The sequence below is a fragment of the Girardinichthys multiradiatus genome, chromosome 18 (genome assembly GCF_021462225.1).
Source record: "Girardinichthys multiradiatus isolate DD_20200921_A chromosome 18, DD_fGirMul_XY1, whole genome shotgun sequence".
NCBI classification, from domain to species: domain Eukaryota; kingdom Metazoa; phylum Chordata; class Actinopteri; order Cyprinodontiformes; family Goodeidae; genus Girardinichthys; species Girardinichthys multiradiatus.
Window position 1 is genome coordinate 40656949 of NC_061810.1, and position 25352 is coordinate 40682300.

Here is a 25352-nt window from a genome sequence, read left to right on the forward strand (position 1 = left end):
TTATTACATTTGCCATAATGGTCCCTGATGACTTCTATTTGACTCGTTTTGTATTGCAAATACAATAGACAAGTGAAATATTTCATTTAAATACATATGAGACCACCCCTCCTTGAACCGCCACCTTAACGTGGTGGAGGGGTTTGAGTGCTCGAATGATCCTAGAGGCTATGCTGTCTGGGGCTACCAGACAGGGGCTAAGCCCCTGGTAGGGTTGTTGTGGGGCTGTCATGGTTGACACGCCTCTTCAACATTGCGTGGCAGTCGGGGACAGTGCCTCTGGACTGGCAGACCATGGTGGTGGTCCCCCTTCACAAGAAGGGGATCACACTCCTCAGCCTCCCTGGTAAGTGCCAAGGTATTGGAGAGTAGAGTCCGGCCGATAGTCGAACCTCGATCTTGGCCATCCGGGAGGAGCTCGGAGTAGAGCCACTGCTCCTCCACATCGAGAGGAGCCAGTTGAGGTGGCTCGGGCATCTATACCGGATGCCTCCTGGACACCTTCCTCGGGAGGTGTTCCAGGCACGTCCCACTGGGAGGAGGAGGCCCAGGGGACGGCCCAGGACACGCTGGAGGGACTATGTCTCTCAGCTGGCCTGGGAACGCCTTGGGCTCCGCCCGGAGGAGCTGGAGGAGGGGCGTCTCTACTGAGTTTGCTGCCCCTGCGACCCGCTCCTGAATGAAGCAGAAGACGATGAGTACGAGTACATATAAGACCAAATGAGCTGTGTAACATTACAACTCACAAACTACTGAAAATTCCTTTTGATAAAGTCCAGTAAAAGTGGGGCATGTAGACTAAGTTGTATTTTCTATTTCTGTGTGTGTAAAAATGATGATGTGATCAGAGTATTTTTATATGTAAGATGCAGACATCTTGTTATCAGTTCTCAGGACTTAGTTAATGTCATAATCGTAACTCCTCAAGAAAATGTTCTGTCATATTTCACACTGGCTACATGCAGAAGTATAGATGATTCTTCTCTGTATTTTCTGCTGGTGGTTTCATTTTGACTATGAAGGTTATATGTAAACTTTTTCTGGGTATAGTTGATTCATGCTGTAGAATAGTCACTGGTTACTCAGATTTCTGAAGATAACTCATCAAGTGTAACTTACCTGGTAAATTTGGCAGGGCAACCTGCTTTGGTACAACATAAGGTTACATGGTGCAGAAGATATTTTGTGATAAAAGTAGAGAATGAAATTGTCAAGACAAACACGTTGTCTCAGTGTGTAAAAAGAAAACAAATTAAGGATAATGTTTCAGATTTTTCAAATTTGACTCAGAAAGTTCAGGTTAAAGGGTGGTTGTGAGTCAATAATCTTACTTTTAATCAATATATGACAACATTGTGGCTTTATTAATCTTAAGAATTTTGTAAATGCACAAAATATGCATCCTTGTTTGGAGTTAATTTTTCACCCAAGTGGTCATTTTCCTAGATCCCACTGGACAGCTTGTTTTGTGTTCTAGCTGTGCCTGTAATAAATCTCACACTACAAACTCAGCTGACCGTTCCATGTGCCACACAAGGGTCCCTTTTATCCATTTGAGCACCTGCCCCCCAAAATGTCTGTGCATGCCACTGGGGCCCAGGATGTCCACACCCACCAGTTGCATGGGTTCACTTGGTGGCAACTGTTGCAGATGAGCCCTTGACAGTCCCTGTGGTCCTTTACGAACTGTGCAGAGGTCAGAACAGCTGCAGAAGTCCTCTACATCTTTCCTAAGCTGACTCCAGTAGAAGGCTTGATGGAGGCATTGGGGAATCTTTGGCTTAGCACCAAAATACATTACAGACTTGTTGGTGTATAAACCATCCAGACCTCTTAGGTCTTCTGGCTCAAATCTCCTCTTCATACCCATAATCAGAACCAAACATGGAGAAGCAGCTTTTAGTTCTAATGCTCCACTAATCTGAAATAGACTCCCAGAAAACTGTAAAAGTGATGCAACACTAAGTTGCTTTAAATCAAGATTAAAAACTTCTTTATTTAGAGCGGCCTTTGACTGTGCCATCTAAATATTATTAAAGTTTTCAGTACAACTTTTTTTTATCATTTTCTTATCAATCATTTTATCATTAATTTAAAAAAATTTTTTAATCTTTTTTATTATCGTCTTATTTAAATTATTAATTTTTATTCTTTTTGAATTTTTGTGTTGGTTAATTATTTAGTTGTTCAGTTGTGTCGCTTGTCGCTAAGACGCTTCACCCTCCTTGCATGCTGATGGTGGTGTATGGCAGCCTTACTTCTTGGTGTCTTTGGACTTGATAAAGCACTATAAAAGTGAGGGCCATTTACCATTTACCTACCAGTACCTCTTCTTGGGCCTACCACTGGTCACAGTAATGGCAGGCCTTCACAATGTATGGCTGTCAAAACAGAACAATCACATTTCCATGGTGATCTCCTGCTCTGTTGCCTGACTGTGAACATATAGCTCTGCAGCCCTCCAGCCATTAAGCCAGCTGCCCCTTGGGCCTTTTAACGGTCATTACCCACTGCAGTGAGGCATGATCAGTGGTGATCATATGTTGAAGAGGCGCCCACACATGTAATAATTAAAATGGCGGATAGCCATTTTAGTGGGTGACACAATACCCCCCCCCCACAAACCTCCTATAGTAGGAAGCCAATCCCAAAAACCTTTTACCCGTCTCTGATCAGAAGGTGTGGGCCACTCATTGATTACCCGCACCTTTTCTTCAGCAGCCCTAATGCCAACGCTGCCTATGCTGTGCCCTAGAAAGAACATCTGCATTTGTCAGGATGCAGCTTCTGCCAAATTTTCTCCAGGGCTGTCACAGTTGAATCAAAAGAGTCACAGTGCTTTCACACCAAACCTTTGGAACGCTTTTTACCATCCCTGAGTGATATTTCTAATATATATTTTGTTTTATCGTTGTGAAGCACTCTGTGATTTTAGTTTACTTATATATATAAAATTAGGGGAAAAAAAAACTCTTTCCAGTGTAAAAGTATACCAAAATCAACTCAGTTAAACAAACGTAAAAGTTTGAGACCTGTGTTTCATACATATATTCTGATTGTGACAGATAACTTTACAGGAAATAGTATTAAGACCTTTATTAAAGTTGACAAAATATAGAGAGAATTAGACAAGATTATTATCAGTTCAAGAAAATGAAAATGAATGAAATGAATGAATGAAATGAAATGAATGAATGAAATTGAGACTAAGAAATAAAAAATAAATAGGTATGTTAGGGTGCACTGAATTAGTTGTAAGATTCAAGGTATCGGTCTATGGTTTGTATTAAACTAAGAATGTATTATTTAGAGAAAGTATGTGAAATTTACCCACGAGAGATTGGTATGTGAGTTTGTTTTTCAGATTTGTATTTGCTAATTATATCTTCAGGTTTAATTATCACAGAGCCCACCTTTGGTCAAGATGAACTGTCCTGAATCATTCCAAAATTACAGGGCAGTAACAAGACAAACAACCCATAGATTCAGGGTCAATTTTGCAAAAAGATCATTTAGTTTCGACATCGTTTAAAGTAGAAATTACTGTTGTACAAAGACAAACATTGTGTCAGGACTCAAAATAAAGCACTTTATTTTTATTTGGGATACAAAAAATGAGAAGAATGAAACAAATATTCCAGGTGTTACGTCGATTCGCGTTTCCCCATCAGATACCGTATTATACAGGGGTAATCTGACGGGGTTTATAGTACATTTATAGGACCATTATAGGACCATATAGGATCACAACAGTATAGATATCTGTAGTCTCTCTCTCTATATATATATACGTGTGTATATATAAATATGTGTCGATATATTTACATCTATCTATCTATCTATCTATCTATCTATCTATCTATCTATCTATCTATCTATCTATCTATCTATCTATCTATCTATCTATCTATCTATCTATCTATCTATCTATCTATCTATCTATCTATCTATCTATCTATCTATCTATCTATCTATCTATCTATCTATCTATCTATCTATCTGTAAAATGATGATATATTAGTTTATCTACCGTATTTGATGGGGAAACGCGAATCGACGTAACACCGCCAAGTAGTGACAGTTTTCCGGAGATGAGAGCGCGCTCCACTGTGACGTCATTTCACATTGAAAAGCGTCGAGTTTAACTTTGAGGTCTCCACGCAGGTAGCCTGACCAAGCAGCTCTGAGGCGAAATGCAGCGAGGAGCGGCGGAGGACCGTGCTGGTAAGGAGATGGGAACGCCTCGGTGGATACAATGTACCCAGATGCCACAGCTGCGGTGGAAGCAGGAAGAGATTCTTGCTGCGCAGCACTTCGGTAAAGTTAGAAAGATCAACTCAATTATGACTCATCTCTGACCCGGACCTCTTCAAGTCAAGACTTAAGACATATTTTTTTTTAACATGGCTTTCACTACCTAGTAGCTTAACACTTTGTACATCTATTTTTCTATTATTTCTTATGTTTATATGTATTTTTTATCCTAATGCTGTTTCATTGTTTGTGTTTTATTTTACTCACTGTAAAGCACTTTGGTTAACCTACTGGTTATTGTAAAGGGCTACACAAATAAAAGATTATTATTATTAACTCCACTTTGTTCACGTTAACGTGATTATTAAGCCCCTGTATGTATTTCTTAACAACCATTACTCGGTTCTTATATAACATTTTTTTTAAGTCTCCTAAACTTCCTGGTCCTGCACAGCACTTCGGTAAAGTTAGAAAGATATTCACAGATTCGGCTTTTCCGGCTCAATAACTCATCAGCAGAACATTGCCTCTAGAAAACCAACACCTCTCTGCAACCACAGCAAGGCAGACAGTGAGCATCAATCGTATTTTCCTCAAAAAACCGCGCTGGGAGACTTGCATTGGCCTCTATGCAGAGATCGCTGTTCCTCAAATGCACAGGGACCGTCTGCAGATTGCAACACCAGAAAAATATGATATTAGCGCTATTGAAAAATATTCAATAGCGTCGCCAAGGAGAGGTGTATTGTCATTGAAATCATTGAATGTGTATGTGATCTCACGTTTGTCATACTACATTTATTGGATTGGAAATTAATACTTAAAAAAAAAAAAAAGGAATTTCCCAAAGACTATAGCCTAAATAGCCAAATATTCAGTAAAATATGCATAAAATGTTCAATAACTTCATTATAGCATGTTGTAGTGCCAACAAACTCCTAACACACAGAGAACACCTCATCTTAATCATACTAGAACTATTACTTTAGGAAAATTTACTTGAATAGTTTTTTTGTCATTTTTTTACGATTAAAATATGTATAAAATATATTTTACACATATTTTGAGAATGTGATCAGTCTGACAGAGAGAGGTATCCCAATTCTTGTGGTTTTTAGTATAACAATGACCATCAGTGGGACCCTTTGTGGGGTTCCTTGAGACGACAATGTTGTAGATAAGTGCCGTTTAACTAAATAATCTGAACTGAAACTATCTGTGTAGTTATGCTGCTATAGGCTTAGGCTGCAGGAGGACATAACGACCACTTTCACCCTCTTCGCTACATTCTCACACTACTCTCCAATTTTGCATTATTTGCTGTTATTTCAGCTTTTAACTTTGTTCTCTCTATTCTCTTCCTAGAAGCTACACCTGGCCTGGCTCTGTGTCTACCTGTGACACCTTTCTGGAGAGGGGAATCGTCCAAGCTTCTGCTGGCAACAACTTAATGCTCACCCTCTACCAATGATCCACTTGGCCCTGTCTTTAGTGTTTAACCCTTTCTCTCTCCTAGACATGGCGATTGACTGAGCTTAACTGTAACTAACTCTATGTGCTCTCTTTCAGACTCTAACCTTGAAAACTGGCTCAGAGTTTATCTGTTCTTTCTTATAAGGTGAAACGACTACAGGAGCTACATCCATTAACATTTACTTTTCCTTCCCATAGAAAGTACTCCTGGATCAGTGCTTCTGTGTTCTTTTTGTGTCTCTGCTCTATTCTCTCAAACCCCCAGTCGGTCGTGGCAGATGGCCGCTCACACTGAGCCTGATTCTGCTGGAGGTTTCTTCCTGTTAAAAGGGAGTTTTTCCTCTCCACTGTCGCTATATGCATGCTCAGTATGAGGGATTGCTGCAAAGTCAACGCTAGTGACTGTCCACTGTCTCTACATGCTCATCCGGGAGGAGGGAATGTTGCAAGTCACTGACTGGATGCAATCTGCTGGGTTTCCTTAGATAGAAAAACGTTTTATCCAATTTGAATAAAAAGCTAACTCTGACTGCACTGTTCAATGATTAGGATTAATTGGAATGTATGTACCTGACTGTTGTGAAGTGCCTTGATACAACATGTGTTGTGAATTGGCGCTATATAAATAAAACTGAATTGAATTGAATTTTCCCAAAATAAGAGTTGTAGTATGATTAAGATGAGGTGTTCTCTGTGTGTTAGGAGTTTGTTGGCACTACAACATGCTATAATGAAGTTATTGACCATTTTATGCATATTTTACTGAATATTTGGCTATTTAGGCTATAGTCTTTGGGAAATTCCAATTTTGTTTTTTAAGTATTAATTTCCAATCCAAGAAATGTAGTATGAAAAACGTGAGATCACATACACATTCAATGATTTTAATGACTATACAGGTCCTTCTCAAAATATTAGCATTTTGTGATAAAGTTCATTATTTTCCATAATGTCATGATGAAAATTTAACATTCATATATTTTAGATTCATTGCACACTAACTGAAATATTTCAGGACTTTTATTGTCTTAATACGAATGATTTTGGCATACAGCTCATGAAAACCCAAAATTCCTATCTCACAAAATTAGCATATTTCATCCGACCAATAAAAGAATAGTGTTTTTAATACAAAAATCGTCAACCTTCAAATAATCATGTACAGTTATGCACTCAATACTTGGTCGGGAATCCTTTTGCAGAAATGACTGCTTCAATGCGGCGTGGCATGGAGGCAATCAGCCTGTGGCACTGCTGAGGTCTTATGGAGGCCCAGGATGCTTCGATAGCGGCCTTTAGCTCATCCAGAGTGTTGGGTCTTGAGTCTCTCAATGTTCTCTTCACAATATCCCACAGATTCTCTATGGGGTTCAGGTCAGGAGAGTTGGCAGGCCAATTGAGCACAGTGATACCATGGTCAGTAAACCATTTACCAGTGGTTTTGGCACTGTGAGCAGGTGCCAGGTCGTGCTGAAAAATGAAATCTTCATCTCCATAAAGCTTTTCAGCAGATGGAAGCATGAAGTGCTCCAAAATCTCCTGATAGCTAGCTGCATTGACCCTGCCCTTGATAAAACACAGTGGACCAACACCAGCAGCTGACACGGCACCCCAGACCATCACTGACTGTGGGTACTTGACACTGGACTTCTGGCATTTTGGCATTTCCTTCTCCCCAGTCTTCCTCCAGACTCTGGCACCTTGATTTCCGAATGACATGCAGAATTTGCTTTCATCCGAAAAAAGTACTTTGGACCACTGAGCAACAGTCCAGTGCTGCTACTCTGTAGCCCAGGTCAGGCGCTTCTGCCGCTGTTTCTGGCTCAAAAGTGGCTTGACCTGGGGAATGCGGCACCTGTAGCCCATTTCCTGCACACGCCTGTGCACCGTGGCTCTGGATGTTTCTACTCCAGACTCAGTCCACTGCTTCCGCAGGTCCCCCAAGGTCTGGAATCGGCCCTTCTCCACAATCTTCCTCAGGGTCCGGTCACCTCTTCTCGTTGTGCAGCGTTTTCTGCCACACTTTTTCCTTCCCACAGACTTCCCACTGAGGTGCCTTGATACAGCACTCTGGGAACAGCCTATTCGTTCAGAAATGTATTTCTGTGTCTTACCCTCTTGCTTGAGGGTGTCAATAGTGGCCTTCTGGACAGCAGTCAGGTTGGCAGTCTTACCCATGATTGGGGTTTTGAGTGATGAACCAGGCTGGGAGTTTTAAAGGCCTCAGGAATCTTTTGCAGGTGTTTAGAGTTAACTTGTTGATTCAGATGATTAGGTTCATAGCTCGTTTAGAGACCCTTTTAATGATATGCTAATTTTGTGAGATAGGAATTTTGGGTTTTCATGAGCTGTATGCCAAAATAATCCGTATTAAGACAATAAAAGACCTGAAATATTTCAGTTAGTGTGCAATGAATCTAAAATATATGAATGTTAAATTTTCATCATGACATTATGGAAAATAATGAACTTTATCACAATATGCTAATATTTTGAGAAGGACCTGTACACCTCTCCTTGGCGACGCTATTGAATATTTCTCCATCATATTTTTCTGGTGTTGCAATTTGCAGACGGTCCTTGCGCATTTGACGAGCAGCGATCTCTGCATAGAGGCCAATGCAAGTCTCCCAGCGCGGTGTTAGGCTCCTTTTGAGGAAAATACGATTGATGCTCACTGTCTGCCTTGCTGTGGTTGCAGAGAGGTGTTGGTTTTCTAGAGGCAATGTTCTGCTGATGAGTTATTGAGCCTGAAAAGCCGAATCTGTGAATATCTTTCTAAGTTCCCCAAATGCTGCGCAGGACCAGGAAGTTTAGGAGACTTAAAAAAATGTGATATAAGAACCGAGTAATGGTTGTTAAGAAATATATACAGGGGCTTATTAATCACTTTAAAGTGAACAAAGTGGAGTTAATAATAATAATAATTTATTTGTGTAGCCCTTTACAATAGCCAGTAGGTTAACCAAAGTGCTTTACAGTGAATAAAATAAAACACAAACAATGAAACAGCATTAGGATAAAAAAGACATATAAACATAAGAAATAATAAAAAAAATAGATGTAATAAGTGTTAAAGTACTAGGTAGTGAAAGCCATGTTAAAAAAAATATGTCTTATGTCTGGACTTGAAGAGGTCCGGGTCAGAGATGAGTCATAATTGAGTTGACCCAGTTACCCACATGATTATAAAAGGTAACTGATTTTATAACTTCAGATAAAATGTTTTCCCTGCTCAACAAGGTCCTGAACATGCTGTGTTTCTACTTTATTGAAATGATTGTTAGTAATGATTAGTGTTATGAGCCACTATTTTTTTCCAATTCCAGATGAGAAACTACAGAGAGTCAGAGATGAATTTGTGCAACGAGTGTCTGAAGAAATGATCAATCAACTCTTAGATAAGCTTTTAACAGATGGTGTGTTACAAAACGAGGAGAAGGATTCAGTATGTGAGAAGAACCTTACTCGAGCCAATAAGGCACGCTCTCTCATCGATGCGGTGATAAGAAAAGGACATGAAGCCAGCATGAAGATGATTGCTCACCTGGAAAGTAAAGACCCAATGCTTTTCCAACAGCTGGGTTTGTCCAGTGCTCAGCCTTCTCAGTCAGGTAAGAGTCTTTAAAATGTCACACTCATTGATTGGCAGCTCTGTGTTACAAAAACTTGTTTTAAGAAAAGTTAAGCGAGTAAATGTATTCAGATGCAAAAATCTTGAGAAACATGTTTGTTCTTTTAGCCAAATCGCCAGTGCCACACCTATTTGCACCGCTAAAATGACCTATAAAATAAATGTTACTAAAGTTTTTTTTAAATTGCTTTAGGTATGTACGATGACCAGTTTTTAACAACTAACTTTACATAATCCAGATTTTATAGGTATATTTAAGAGTTACTATAAATATTAACTTAATCTAAACTAATGAAGTAATATTGGATTAATACTAAAAGTTCAGAAATGTAATTAATCCAGTACAAATTGTTATGTCTTTTTGTTATCAAATATTGAAAACCCAAATGTACATATTTGTGCATATGTAAAAATACATATTGACAATAAAAACATTAAAATGGGAATCTCTAAATGTACAAATGCAAAACACGATTTTAACATAATACCAATAAAATCCTTTGTAAGTAACACATTTTGTTTGAATAGAATGATATTTTATCATGAGCCTGCTGCTCTGGGTGGATGCCAACTCTTTAATGTGGATTTAATGCTGATGTGTAAGTGCTGTAAATCAAAAGATCAAATTTCCGCTAGTGGACAAAATAAATGTGTTCATATGAATTAGAAAGATTCAACAATATTCTTAATGCCTTCAGATCTGTAGTTGTTCTTGCCTGAACGCCCAACGTCTGCTTGTACTTCCCATTTTTGTTCCCTTTCAGACCATTTAGATGACTCAGAACAAAAGCCAAAGAACAGAGCACACTGTAAGCTTCTACGCGTTTCAGGGAGGTACACATTTTCCTTCAAGTTTTCAGTCTCTGCGGTGATTTACATCATATGGATCTCTCTCAAGCAGCTAAAAGAAAGAAGAAAATCTGCCCCTCAGAAGAAAAAGCAGCTTGTAAACTACCTCGACAGCAGGACAAGCCAGGTGAATTTGCTCGTCTACTGACCACTTCTCAGACAGCTTCATGCATAATCTTGTCCATAGTTAGGCTTAAAATGAAGTGTCTCTGCTTTTTTTTTTTTTGTATTTGTCTTCAGATGGAGTGAAATCAGGGAAAACCCAGAGCCAGGATTTGTCAGAGATGCAGCTTCTGCAGGTCGCCCTGCAGCTTGGGCAGGAGTGGAAGCAGGTGGCCATCTACTTGGGCTTAGAAACCAAGGATCTGGAGGACATCGAGGCTGCAGAGAACTGTGTAAAAATGCGGAAGCTGAAAATGTTGGTGAAGTGGAAGAGAAGAAGAAAACCAGGACAAGCTACAGCGTACCACCTGCAGAAGAGTTTGGAGGGCATGGAAGACTTGCCTCACGAAGTTCATGAGATACTGACAGGTTAAACAATGCAAACATAGATTATGGTCCATAAGAAATAATCATTTCTCTTTCAAAGAGCCAGACTACCCCCTACTTTTTAAAGTGATATTGATCAAAACTTCTCCAGGCTTTGCTTTGGTCTTTCAGCAAGAATCTGAAATCCACAAAGACTGGATGGAGGACCCTAGATTGATCATCTTTCAGTTGATCATCTAATCAATGCCAGATTTAAATCATACAGCTCGTTGGGAATCACATTATCGAAACTAAAATACTGTTTTATTACTTTCATTAAGTAAATGGGAACGAATTGTTAATTTTTAATAGGTTAACAAAGTACCTGAAGATCCGCTTTAACTGGTTCATTCCTTAAGTTTATGAGCCTTATATTCCCTGAATGATCCATAGGTCAGAGTTACATGGCTAAAGACACACCTGTGAAAATGGCCAGGTATCAGTCTGGAATGAGCAAAAGAGCTGCCAAACACAAAGTTTTAAAGTTCCCTAAAGAAACACAAAGAAGAGAGAAAAGAAGCATTTATTATTAGTGGTATCATATGAATTGTTGTAAAAACAGTACAAACATATTTGTTTGGTCGATTATTATCTTGTAGTAACAATGCTTCCTGATAATAAATCGTATACTGTTGGCTATTTCCCTTTAAATGGTGGCACATTTGTAAGGAAAACGCATGTGTGGGTCGAGCAGCAGAGTTCAGTATGTGGCTTGTTATGTCAAGTAGCTGTGATAGAAATAAAAAAAGTGATAGAAATAAAAAAAATGCTCTCTGCCAAACAACGTTTGGTGGAGGCGGTATGATGATGTGGGGTGGCACCTCCCTTACTGAAAAAAAGGGATGAAATAATTGGAGGCAATCTCAAAGCAAAGAAAATCGAGATGAGATTCTGAAACCTATGGCGATCTGATATCTCCACTTTTATTGACTGAACTCCAACCTCCAATATGTCAATGCTTGACCCCACACAATGGATTTGTCAGAGACTACCTCCATAACTTGGAAGTGGAGAGGATGCAGTCCTGACCTCAGACATATTGAACGTTGTGTGATCAGTTTGGGCCTGCTGTTTGAGCAAGGCTGACCACTACAACCACACTGACTGACTTGTAACAAATTCTGGTTGAAGAATTAGATGCTCCCCCGCTGATGACCAATACAATGCCCTCGTTTTTAAATGAATGAAAGGTTAAATTGACAATATGTCCTGTTTCTTCTTAGTTCAATCATGGAGTCCAATAAACAACAACAAAACATATGTCAATAGCAGCTTAACTCTGTTGCTCAACTCTAGAATGCATTTTTTTCTTAGAAATGTGGCAGCATTTGAAAGGACATAAACAGGCTTTCCGACAATCAGCCTCTTTATTGCCAAGAAGAAACATAGAAATGAACACCAAACACAATATTTCCTTTCTATTTGTGCCTATTCAGTTTATAATAATTATATTACTATAGATTTTTATCACATTACTCATTTGCATCACATTATTATTATTTTTATTAAATATGCAGAGTACCTCGTTCTGCCTTGACATTATGACCCCTGATAGGTGAAGTGAGTCACACTGCTCATTACAATGAGATATTTAGCTGAGAGTCCAAGCATCCCTGCATCCAAAAAGATATTGTAAACACATCCAGCTTTCCCAAACATTTCACAGTTTGCTTTATCCAAAGTCCAGAAAGTCATATCATTTGAATTCCATGTTATTAAGCAATAAAATACAAAAATAAAATCTTGGAAGCTAAGTCGTTCTGCAATGCATTTAAGGTAAAGAAGAGCTGCAATATGGAGTCAGTCGCCTGATTTTGTGTTTTCTTTGTGTCTGTTTTCAGATATGATAGACAATCAAGCTGCTAAATAAAGCAGGTGTGAATCCAACATGTGGCATAAAGCGAAGTCAACCTGTGGACCAAACCTCAGCTCTTCAGTTTTTGTTTTCTACACATGAAACAACTTTAGTAACTAGAGAGTAATAAAGGTGCCTTTGTGTATGTTTAAGAAAGAGATTATTGAGAGGTTTGGTAAATAATTATGTAGTCAGATGCTGCTGCAAACACAAAAAGTTGAACTTTTGAAGTTTTTGATAAAACATTTTGTAATATTTTGTTAAAAAAAATCAGGCCTAAAACCAGGTGTTTCAGTTTCATTGTCCAACCTTTGTATGTGCACATGTAAGATTTACAGACTGAATTATGAATTTATTTTGTGTCTTTTTATTGCCCTGATTTCGATGTTCTGTTCATTTCATTCAATTTTATTAAAAACCTTTTTTCCAAAGTCTTTTTAATCTATTTGTACATTCAGCAAAAAAACACAAATGGAATCTGTTGAATCTATCCAAACATCTTTAATTACTTTAACAGTAAGAAAATCTACAATATGTGCAGAGTTTGGGTATTAACATGTTCAATGCGTGTTAGGTTAAAGAGAATCAGACATATCAATTTAAGTTTTCTCGTGACATCGTGAGGTCTCAAAGTTGAAAACAAAAATCCTTCACAATCGTAACGTTTTCTCCTGCAATGACAGACAGATGTGACTTCATGCTCAAGATGTTCAAGAACCAATGAAAATTAAACAGGAGCTCACCCTGACTCCCCTCCTCTCACACAGAACAACACTGCAGATAGCTCACAGGCTGAAGAGATGCCTTTAGTAATCTGAGAGCGTTGGATTGAATCCCAACTAGTCATCTCTTTCCAAAGCTGAACATGTGGAGGGATGTGGACTGTGCCAGTTAAATTAACGCAACACTGGAGATTGCTGTCAAAGGAAAAAGTTTGCAACTAATGTCCACTACTGAACTGAGTAAATCCAATGATTTTTTTTCAGCGTGTGTCCCACAGTATACAATAGATCAACACAAAGAGGTGCTGAGAAGCTGTGTTTGAGCAAGGCGGCCTACAAACCTGACTCAGAGAGACGCTTGCAGAAGGAAACCCAGAATGTTTGATCCAAGTCATACAGTTTAAAGGGAAATTCTGCTAAATACTAAGAAACTTTATACAAACTTCTGAATTTTAAGAAAATACAAATAAATTTATCTCATTCTTCTGGCATTTAACAAATAAAAATAGTGTAGTCATCCTAACTGATCTAAATAGGAAAAGTGTCTTTTTATACACTGTACACATATCTGGTTTAAACTGTATTTACTGTATAGCTTTGAACCTGCATGTGTGACACTTTCATCTTGTTTGGATTACAAAAATCACTGCAATCAATTAAAACCCATGCTCCTAACTCTTGTTTAAAAAATGTATAAATGTTGCATAATTAAGGTTGCATAATTCCAGCCTGGAAAAAGCATTGCTCAAATGCATCACTGACATACAAATTGTATCGTGAAATTCATGCCCATAAAGGTGGTTTTAAACATGAACTCTTGTTGCCACCATTACGTTTTATAAGATCCAGCCTGACCAATTACAACCTGTCATTTAAGAGTTGAAATTCAAAGGCGTGCTGTTAGAAATTCCAAGTAAGAGAAACAAAAGTAAAACACTTCTATTTTTATTATCAGGAAGACTGCGCAGCAGATGCACGGGTTGGAATAATTACTGAGAATGTAAAGCCCAACATCCATTCAAGCACAGCTACAAGGTTCAAAAAATGTGTTAGATTAGCTATTAAAAAGGGTTCATGATCTCTTCCTCCAAATACATATAAGTAAATAAATTAATAGCATAACTGGCATCATTTCAAGTCTTGAGGGACAGATCAGAGAAAAATCTGACATGGTTCTTCTAGTTTAACGAGCTTCCAACCAGTTACCTGGAACTGAACCACATGGCTTTAAAAGCAGGTCCATTTCCTTTGTATGCACACACACATCCTGAACAGTTAGAAGACGGAACATTTAACTTCACAGAGATGGCTGGTAAGGCTTGTTTAATCACAGTTCATATGAATTTATGTCCTTGTCTGTATTTTTTTAAGATCCAGTTTTTCTCTGCAGACAAGGAGCTTGCCAGAGTAAGAGGGAGATTTGTGGAAAAAGTCTCAAAGGCCCTAATTAAACAGCTCCTGGATGACCTTTTAGAAGATCGTTTGTTGAACGATGGCGAGACAGATTCTGTGCTTGAGGACAACACTGGGAAAGCAGACATGGCTCGCTGCCTCATCGACATGGTACGGAAGAAAGGGGATAAAGCCAGCAGGAAGATGATTGAACACCTTGAAAACAGAGATCCTACACTTTACTCTGAACTTGGCCTCACCTGTAAACCAACACCAGGTAAGGTCAAAGTAAAACAATTTTATTATTACAGAGTCTGTTTTGTTAAATGCATACAAAAAGCATAATTTGCCCATTGTGATAACAGAAATGTTCTGTTTTTCTCATTTCCAGCTCCTCAGAAACAGCATAGCTGGTCAAACACACTTGTCACCACGACAGACTCCTTCTGGAACGAGAAAAAGAAATCTAAAGATGTAACTTCCTAACCTGAAGATTCTTATATTGTCTCTCCTGACTTATTCAACACCTGTGTTTACACAGGTTACACTCCATCCACTTCATAGAGGGCCTTTTCAAGGAGTAGTCACTAATTTTACAGTTTAAAGTGCAAAAACATAATAAATGGTTGTGAAAATATTTTTTTTATCGGTCTTTTTTATTTCTTACAGATTTACAGCGTGTCAGACAATTCCCTTAGAAGTCGTGTGGCCCTTTTAATTACTAATAGAAATTTTGCTAATAACAAATTAACCAGAAAGGGAGCTGAGAAAGACGAGGAGAACATGGAGAAACTGCTCAGATCCTTGAGATACGAGGTGGTGAAATACAATGATCTCACTGCAAAGGTATGGAAAGCCTATTTTACACATTTAATAGTTGAATTAGACAAAACATTTGAATATTTAATATTTGGTGAATATTTATACCATGTTCACAAATTAATGTTCTCTATGTGCAAAGCTGGAGGAACATTAACCAAAAGCCTACAGCTGCGCATAAAAGATGAACACCAAACTTTCAAGATTTCAATTAGGGAACAAATAAATACTTTGACTTGATCTATAACATAAAATAATAAAAAAAATACACAGACGTTTGTGCAATGTAAAACACATTTGAATTGTTAGGACATTTTTTGCAAGGCACTGTGCTTCTGATGACAGAAGAGCACATTGCATGACAACTCTGCTGCCTCTGGTACACATCTGCCGGAAACAGGAAGATGATTGTTTCTAAGTCGCAGAACCAGCTTTTAAGATCGAAAGATGTCTTTTATAACTGAACGTTATTACTGCACATCTGCCTTGAGGAAATAGTTACCTGTAGTAAGTCAGCAGTGGACAAAATGTTTAGGTAACAAAACACAAATTGTTGTATTAATGACAGGAGATTTTGTTTTGGACAGTAAAATATATATATTTTAGGAAATCTTTTGTACATAGCTGACTAGCAGGAAACGTTTACCCATTGACTACTTGTACGTTCTCCTCATTATGTGGTGACTAACGTTTCTCCATCTTAATTCCTTACAGAGGATGAATGAAGCTCTGCATACTTTCACAGAGCATCCAAAGCTAAGAGATACAGACAGCGTGTTTGTGGTGATCATGTCTCATGGAAAACGGGAGTTTGTCCTTGGTGTTAATCACAGCGAAGAAAACCCGGATGAATTCCCCGTTGACAACATCTACAAATACCTGGGTCCACAGGAATGCCCTGCCTTAATGAACAAACCAAAAATCATTATCATTCAGGCCTGCAGAGGAGGTGGCTATTCCCTCTCCTGGGTTTGGAGCTACAGTCTGGACCTGATCTAGGTTTAATTTATTCTGTGTGTGTTACAGAGTCTCGTGGATCTGTGATGGTCAGTGACAGTGCTTCAGCTGGAGTGGTCTCTGACGATGCGTCACAGCAACTGCCTGCTAATGTGGGCAACATAGTTGGTGATGCTATCCGACACGTTCACAAAGAAAAGGACTTCATTTCCCTCCTGTCCAGCACTCCTGGTCAGTTTGTCATTTAAATCCATTATATTCTAGAACTTTGCCTAACTCATGCAAGACAACTGTGGTTTCTTGCAGATACCGTCTCATACAGAAGAGAGGATTTGGGCTCCTTCCTGATACAGTACATCACTGAAGTCTTCAATACCTGCTCCCACGAGGACGACATCGATGAACTTTTCAGAAAGGTACAAGTTTCAATGGGAACAAGACTATCTAAATACTGGGAAAAACAAAACATACAGAAATGAGTCAATATCTTTAATTTTCCCTGAACCCTGCAGGTCATGCAGCGCTTTGAAGACTTTCCTGATGAAACCAAAAGACAAATGCCAACAAAAGACAGATGCACTCTAACTAGGCGCTTCTACCTTTTTCCCGGCCACTGAGACAGCAACATTTGGTAAATCCATGTGTTGTTAAGCTAACATGCATTCTTTGCTGTTTGAAAAACTACTGTTTGAAATTGAATTGTGCCATTAAGATACACCTAATGTATGTCTTTATAATATGTGCACCTAATATGTGGGACTTTCTTTTTTAAATGTTGGTCTTTCTTTAGATTATTATTCAGAGTGTGAATGATTGGATTATTTTATTAAGTATTGACTACATGTACTTAAATTAGATTCAGTTTCATTCCTGATATTAGACTTTTACTACTGTTTTTACAATAAAGAATACAACGTTAAGGAAAAACATGGTCTGTCTCTGTCTATTTTCTAATGTTATTCATATTGCTTGCCTCAACGCTTGAACTTATCCTGCCATAGGTCTACAAACACAGTAATTTAGCAGAGCTGCATTTGACTACTTGTGTTGTTCAAAGATCAGTCTCATAAGTTCAGGCAAATCTATCTAAAGAAGCCGTTTCGTGCATGTTTTGGTCATTTAATTTTGTCATCTGAAACCAATATTGAAAAACAAACATCTATCATTTTCAAATGATAAATATTAAATTAAATGAAGTCTTTTCTTATTGGTCAACATTGGGTGAATAAAAATTTAGACTCTGTTTGAATTTATTTTCATGTTTAAAATATGAAAAACAAAATCACCAGAAAAAAGAAATAGAAAATTGGTCATTTTTTTGTTTCCCTGGGCAAACTGATTCTCTCAACCGTTGTATACCGTGACTGTATACCCAGTATAGTATTATTATCAGTTTCTTTACACACAAATAGAGAGAAGAAATGACAAGAAAAATAAGAGTGGATGCTAAAAAATCCTTAATCTAACGTTGTCTTAAACCTTTTGAGATGTCATCAGAGGGCCTGGAGTCTTGTTTTTGGTAAGATAGAGTTCGCCTTGGTCTGGTAGGGCTTATGCAGCAACTTAGTTTGCTTATGCCCTGGATCGACTTTACTTTATCAAATACATGAGGGCAAATCAAATTAGGGATTTATGGACCTAAGATATGATCATTTTGGTCCCTTTGAATTGAATCGCACGTTTTATTTTTCGTGTCTGCACTAGTCTGTTGTCCAACTGGAAGGTATGCATTAATAAAAATGCAAACGTTTTTAGGATTCTGCAAAACAGAACCCAAACTCAAAGGAAAATTAATTCAAGGCCTTAAAAAAGAGAGAAAGACAAGTCAGTTTAAACAAATAAAACCGGTTCAATCGATAGAACAGAAAGGGAATTGGTTGAATTAGCAACATGACAACAGAGCTGCAATTTGAGGTATCATTTTGTCCATAAAAACAAACAAACAAAAAACAAAAATCTATTTAATAGACCAGAACAAACTGAACAAAAAAATGTCATAAATACCACATCTTCAATCGGTCCCCCAGTCAAGCAGCTATTGGCAAACATTTGGTAAAAGACATCTATGCATACACATAGAAGGTTAGGGAAGCTGCCAAACTGTTTAGGCCAGAGGAATATAACTACTCCGTCATTAACAAAAATTGTGGACAAGAAAAACAAGTTTGGCAATGTAACGACTGAACAAGCAAAACATCCGTGTAGGTTTTGTTTTCTCATTGCTCCCTTCTTAAAAGAGGAGGGTAAACAAAGCAAAAGACAAAAGAGAGAAAACCCCCAGAAACACTAGAAAAGATCTTTCATGTAATATTTAAAATAATGACTGAAACCGCTCCATGTGAGCGTACGCCACAAAACAGATATTGCAAACAAATTAGTGCTATATTTGAAAATATAACATATTTGGAAACCATGGCATTACATATCACTTACTAATGACATCTTTTAAAACCATGAATCCTTGAAAAAACACTTGGATTATTACCTTACAGTCCCATCTTTTTACTAAATGTCGTGCTAAACTTGTTCTTTAATTCATCTATCAGAAGAGGACACTGAAAACACATCTGTTCTGGTTTTGCCAGTTCTGTGCAAGTCTGTGTGCCATTTTCAGTTCGACTGCAATTAAAGTTCAAGCCAGCTTTCCTCCAACAGCTGATGTAAAAGAATTTTCCAGCCGACTTAGCCTAAAAATATCACTATTTAGTTCTTTAGATAGGGACACAGCAAATATGTTAAAAATCCCACATGGCAACTAGAAAACAGAAAATTCTGTTCAGATCTATTTAGTTTTCTAATATACAAAAATATTTCTTTGCATGGTCCTTCATGAGGCAAACATGTCTAATTCATACCCAACATTTAAGATCCAAATTCATTCAATTCAGTCAGATTTAGTAGATCATAAAATGCTAATCAGTAACATCCCAAGAAACAACCAGATTGGGCTGGTTTCAAATAAGCATAACTTGAGAAAGATCTGATCCCAATTCTGCATGAAGATACTTAAGGAACCGCAAATAAATAAAAATAAAGTCTGACAGCCCAGAGCTCAAAAGGACCCGGATCATTTAGAGCATAAAGAAAAGTCAAAATTGTTGAAATACAGGATTAATTTTACTGATGCATGGAAGCTCCCTTTACTTGCCAATGTGGTTTGACCAGATGTCTTGGTACCCAATCAGAAGAGTTTGTAACAAAACAAAAGTCAACATAGCTACTGCACTCTGGTGACAAAGAAACTTGAACAAAACTTATTACAATTACAAAATATACGTTTTGGGAGTTTAAATAAGCAGATTTCCATTGTTTGTGCCTAAAAACACATTGAAAGAAAAGTCTCTTCTGGCGTTCCTGTCTGTACAATACAAATAAAAAGCAGTACATCCTACAAAGCAATAGAGGGCAGCATGGAGCCTGTTTCCACTGGTCACTGGAAGAGGCGGGTTGCAGCCTACACAGGTTGAGTCTTTATTTAAAGCCCAAATATAAGAACTTCACGTTATAATTTGTATATAATTTGTTTGTTTTTTCCATATCTGGTAATCTTGAGATTCTTTGTGCTCCTTGTGTTATACACTTTGAGTATTTCATGTATTGGTTAAGAGTTTGATTGAGTTGTAATTACTGTTTTACTCTGAAGACCTTAGTTTCTATTTTATTTTGAAGTTTGTCTTGCTTCATTTACTATTTTCTTCACACTCTGTTTTACTGTTATCCTTGCTTCTGAGTTTCCTTGTCACTCTTTGCTCTATGTTGATTCGTTTTCATGTTGGTTAGTGTTGTTTCTGATTTGCACTTTTTTCTAGTTTTTGTGGGGTTGTCTTTCTAGATCTCTCTGCATTCATTGTGTTTCTCATCCGTTTTCCCTCAGTTCTTAAATTGTGGCTGCTGCTTTGCATCAGGTAGTCACTCCTCCCTCTGCATGACTCGTAAATTCCTGTTTGCTCATGGTGTTCTTGAGATTTTCAACATAATATTTCATGTTTCCGCTCTGGCCTCCGGTTAGGTTTTACTCAGTTTTCAGTAAAGATAGTACAGTTTAGTTTACCTGCCTGCCTCCTCTTTGCATTTGGGCCCTCAAAAACAGCAACCATTTAAGGCACTTCTTACCTCACCTTTTTCTTTCCTTGTTGAAGTCAGCCTCTGCCCTGAATATTTAACAATGTACACAAAGATTTAACAATGTATATAAAGATTATTTTTTTTGCTGTTTAATAGAGCATTGAAAAAGCAATAAATGGAATATGTTATGTGTACTGACTTCTGGGTTAGAAGATCTAGCCCCACTCTGACCTGAGCCAGACCTCCAGCTTACCACAGATGGTCATTAGGAAACTGAGAAACTGGAAAATCCAACAATAAATTGTAACAATTTTCTGTCCTTCATTTAAATAGAATTTTAACGCCTGAAAACTAAATCTTGACCATAATAACACAAATAATTCACATTCAGCCTTTCCACTGTTTTAAAAAGCAAATAATTTATTTTGAACCCCATTTCTGACACATTGGGACATAAGCCTTGGGAGCCTGGTCTTTAGAAAATGGTATTACCATGTCCTCATATGGAGTGATGACATTTTATATGCAACAGCAGAGTGTGAGAGACTATTGCTGTAGTTCATTATAACAGGAGCCTGCTCATTTTGTTGACAAAATATCTTTGCAATTGTAAGGTTTATGATTATTGATTAATTAATATTGATCAAAAAATCAGAATTAAAAAATTATAATTCAGGAAAATAATTTTTTAACCAAAAATCATTACTTACGAATAGAAATCAGAGATGTCCTCTGGTGTTGTAAATATGGGCTCAAAGCTCTTAATAATTACAATTAGCTATCCATCATTAATAATTGATGAATTATTAACCGGAACCTCAAAATGTCACTGTTAATTCAGTCGCTTCACCGAAGGTGGGGGAACTTCGACCTTGTTTTGACGGATAAATCACTCTTGCACGAAATAAACATGAACGCTTCTCTAAATTATATTGTGATGGAAATTCTTTTATTAAGTGTTCCAAAGTGTGTGACCTTTGGGTTATCTCACTTCTGTGAACATCTGTGTTAGGGAGTAAGCTGTAAAAGCCATTATCAGAAGTTTAATGGTTAAGGCCATTTGTTAGGGTGATGCCTCGGGGAGAGTAGATGGTTGTTCCTAGGTAACCTAGTCACCTCTGAACCCGAGAAGGGTCTGGGGTCGTAAAACACAGACTCTTTGAAGTTGAGATAACACTGTCATGTTTGGTATAAATACTGTGTGTAAATAGCGTTCGGGGCTCTGTTTCACTGACTAACCTCAGTGTCAGGGTCTTCAAATGCTGAATGCCTTTGAATAAAACTTATAAAGACAAAGTCCGGATTTTCTCTTGTTATGAGTCAACTTCTACCCACTTTGATAAGAAAATTCCACAACAATTTTAGCGTCACGAACAGGATCCAACGTGCCAGAGGAGACCGTAGGATGGGACATGGACGCCTGGCCAGCCTGAGAGTTGTTCTCAGTCCACTTCCATATTACGGGAGGGGAGTTCTGGTGCCCGCCTGCGGCTTCTGGCCGATTGGATCCGAACTATTTGTCTTCAAATATATCTGGGTGAGAAGTTGCTCTGTATGATATAATGTATATTATTATTTTTATTACACATTAACCATCATCTCCTAACTAATTAATTAGGTTCCAGAGTTGCAAGAGGGAGGACATCAGCTGAGGGCCCGGTTACCCTGTAAAGGTATACAGAGAGGTTCTCATTGGTAACAATGGGATAAAGCAGAACACAGGGTGAACCTATACTAAACTTTTTCTTTTGCCTCTCTCACACACAAATACACACATATATGGGAGTTCAACATCTGTGTTTTTGAGTCTGGATTTTAGAAACCTGCCCTTCTCCATGGCTACTACACAGAGACGCTTCTCCAGCACGGCCTGAAAGAGAGAGATCTGCCTTCCTGTCTGCCTGCTTGTTGCAAATCACAGTGTGAGTTTCCACCAAAACGAAACTCAGAAGAAGTCTGGCCCGAACCCACTGAGATGGACAACGATCCATGCTGTTTGCAAGAGCCAGAAGAGTGAATGCACTGAATTTATATTGAAAGCATCTTATGCGGGCAGAAGAGAAACCGGAGCAAAGTTTCTTCTTTCTCCCTTCTGAAAGAAGTTAAAGTGGACAAAGAATGATTGAATGTCTCACCAACAGACCGGGGAAGGGCCTGGTTTTTTTGGACTGATAGAGGACTGTGTGCCATGACAGTCTGACTCTGGAGCGATTAAGAAACTGATGGGGGTAATGTACAAACACACACACATTTGCATAAATCCTTTCCTATTTTCTGCAATGAAGAACGCTTATTAACCGCTGCTCATGTGACGCTTGCTTAACTTGGACAGATATAGCGGGTTAAAATGTTATTTTAGGGTTAGAAAAGTATCTTTAAAAGGGTGATAACTTAGCTCATTTAATACTTTCCAGTTAATTCTTTTAGAGAAATAAGTTCTCTTTCGTCGTGGAATATTCAGGGTCAATTATTATAGTTATTAAAAGTAATGAAAATGCAGAGGAAGTTACAACATCTCCAAAACTCAGCAGTAACCAAGTGTTTCTATGTTATTCTCAGGACAGATCTCATGAAGGAGCATTTTTTAAAACCCAGCGCATGCGTAAAACCTGATGGGTTTCTCCTTCAGGCGTTATTTTCTGTTGTCAGAGTTTGTATCCCATAAATCTAATGGGTAGAGACCTCATTAAAACAGGCTTAGTTCTACTGCAAATGGTCTTCATACAGTTTCTGACACAGTATTTACAGTTTGGTGCAGTTTTTGTCCACAAGTGTTAACTGACGCTTGTGGAAAGTACAAATTCATTGTTTTTCACAGCAGCTGCTGGGAAGAGATTATATTAGGTTTTTCTTCCCTCTTCTGATTCATGCAGCGTGTTGATTTACACGGTACCTTATATCAGGTCCTGACAAAAACTATGAAAGGTTTGGTTCTGCAGGTTCTTTTTTCTCCCTTTGGAGAAGGAAAGGACACCTGATCAGTTCTGTGCTGCACAGAAATATTAAAACACTTGTTGTTTTCTAAGATATCACCAGCTAAAACTTTTAAAACTTTGAGAGTAATTGGTTTTGTTAAACACATTTCCCTTGGTAAAACAAACCTTTAAAATGAGAATGAAAAATTGGGTTATTTAGAAAGAATCTGATTGGACAGTGGTACCACACAAAAAATTTAACTAATCTCATGTTTCCTAAAAGACTCTGCATGAAAAGGCCTTCAGAACCGTGGAGTTATTTTCCACCACAGTACCAAGTTTTTTAAACATGCTTTTTCTTTATTTTAAAACAGATCTGGTTTTTGTTTTGTTTTTGGCTTTTTAGCATAATGTTTGTCTGAAGCTTCTTATGAACTGGGATAGGAGCAAATATGATCTGAGGTAAATTAGGAGCTGTGAACTAATAATTTTAAATCTGATTATTGTCCAAGCAGAAATAATATATTTAGCCAATCCTTCAATCTCTGCAGAAAGTTAACACCATTGTTCAATGCAGTAGTACTCAACTTGTGGTTCCTGGACTCCTGAAGCCCGTAAGCCATAGATTCTGGGTCCATAAAATTATAATATTTAATTAAAGGTAGAGCGATTACTTATTAAAATAGATCTAAGCCAATGATGAGTTCCAGTCATTTGGTGGCTTTGAAATGCAATAATACTCAAAATTTCTACTCTGGGGAACACAGATTGGGGTTGAAGAGTTTTGTTTTGGAACCAAGGCTAGGATTTTTATAACAGAATCAAGACAAGTAAAATCCTTCATTTTAGGAAAAGAAAAGAAATAAAGGCTCTCAACACTAAAGAGGATGGTCGGCTCAAACTCCAGTCTCCTTGTTTGATTTCTTAGGGTTTAAAGATTAAAAGAATACATATGAGTAGAAAGGTACACAAGGTGATTTCAGATTACTAAGAGATAAAATATTGGAACATTTATCAGCATTTGGATTGTAAAAGAGGGGTTCTAGTAATAAGTTTTCCCCAACTCTCAAAATTTAAATAGCCAAATTAAAGAAAATGATGTTTGTTCTTTTTGAAACACTATGTGGGAAAAAGTCCAGTTTGGAGACAAGCTTCTTATCTTAATTTCTGATTAAGTCAAACACTGCAGTTTTTGTTTAGTTTGGGTATACCATAAAAATGTCAACGCCGACTTTTCTAATTTCCCCTCGGGGATCAATAAAGTATCTTTGAATTTGAATTGAATTAAATAAAAAATACTTCTTTGCATTTAACTTGAAATTCTGCAATGTAGCTGCGATCAAATTGAGCCAAACAAAAAGTGAACTATAACAATAACTCTCAGGATTGTAGTACAAAGAATTAGCAAAAGGTTTCAGCATCAGTAAATTTGGATTAGTTTAAGAGAAAACTGTTGCTGTGCTTCTAAATACTTTAAGATTTTTTGGACTATGTGCACTCATTTTTTAAAAAAGGATCCTGAAGGTCGTCATAACAGAATTGATCAATTATAGCATTAAAAGATATGGCTGAGAAAACATATTCTGAAAAGAGATTGTTAAAAATTTCTTTTAATTCTTGAAGCTTCAAATTTGGCCATTTGTTTGTCTTTGATGTTTTGTGTTTGTTTTGTTGGAATGAATGTTTGTTTATATATGTTGCATGAAACAATAATCCATGTTTAGAATAATGTTTCTAAATCCCAGATTGATTAAAACTTTGAGTTTTCAGGAGAGTTAAGAAGCAGCTTGTTTCTGAGGTAGGTGCATGTTAACAGTTTTGCAGTTTAAGGTTCATTAAGATGGGATGGGATGAAGAAACTGTGGGTCCGCCCATAGGCTGTCAATCAA

General features: G+C 37.7%; 2 protein-coding genes across 4 annotated transcripts; both read left to right on the forward strand.

Annotated features, from left to right (window-relative positions):
* The first annotated feature begins 4053 nt into the window (after positions 1–4053).
* LOC124884287 lies at positions 4054–13024 on the forward strand. 3 transcript variants are annotated; one of them, XM_047392119.1, is made up of 5 exons: positions 4054–4317; positions 9057–9341; positions 10260–10337; positions 10451–10741; positions 12580–13024. In XM_047392119.1, exons 1-5 carry the CDS (start codon positions 4194–4196, stop codon positions 12606–12608), a joined length of 807 nt encoding a protein of 268 aa, XP_047248075.1. In that variant the 5' UTR covers positions 4054–4193; the 3' UTR covers positions 12609–13024. The 3 variants fall into 3 exon arrangements, with proteins under 3 accessions (XP_047248075.1, XP_047248076.1, XP_047248077.1); XM_047392120.1 differs by having other exon boundaries at positions 10263–10337; XM_047392121.1 differs by having other exon boundaries at positions 4054–4224.
* A 1575-nt stretch (positions 13025–14599) lies between these two features.
* On the forward strand, positions 14600–17374 carry LOC124884286 (caspase a-like). The gene is made up of 8 exons (XM_047392118.1): positions 14600–14627; positions 14706–14984; positions 15099–15181; positions 15377–15553; positions 16241–16475; positions 16553–16714; positions 16790–16899; positions 16996–17374. The coding sequence occupies exons 1-8, from the start codon at positions 14621–14623 to the stop codon at positions 17098–17100; spliced, it is 1158 nt and encodes a 385-aa protein (XP_047248074.1). The 5' UTR covers positions 14600–14620; the 3' UTR covers positions 17101–17374.
* Positions 17375–25352: the final 7978 nt, after the last annotated feature.

Coding starts and splice junctions, on each gene's coding strand:
- LOC124884287 (XM_047392119.1), top strand. CDS start 4,194: ATGCAGCGAGGAGCGGCGGAGGACCGTGCTGGTAAGGAGATGGGAACG. Junction 4,318..9,056: donor TCTTGCTGCGCAGCACTTCG/GTAAAGTTAGAA, acceptor TTCCAATTCCAG/ATGAGAAACTACAGAGAGTC. Junction 10,338..10,450: donor TCGACAGCAGGACAAGCCAG/GTGAATTTGCTC, acceptor ATTTGTCTTCAG/ATGGAGTGAAATCAGGGAAA.
- LOC124884286 (XM_047392118.1), top strand. Junction 15,554..16,240: donor ACAATGATCTCACTGCAAAG/GTATGGAAAGCC, acceptor AATTCCTTACAG/AGGATGAATGAAGCTCTGCA. Junction 16,715..16,789: donor CCTCCTGTCCAGCACTCCTG/GTCAGTTTGTCA, acceptor GGTTTCTTGCAG/ATACCGTCTCATACAGAAGA.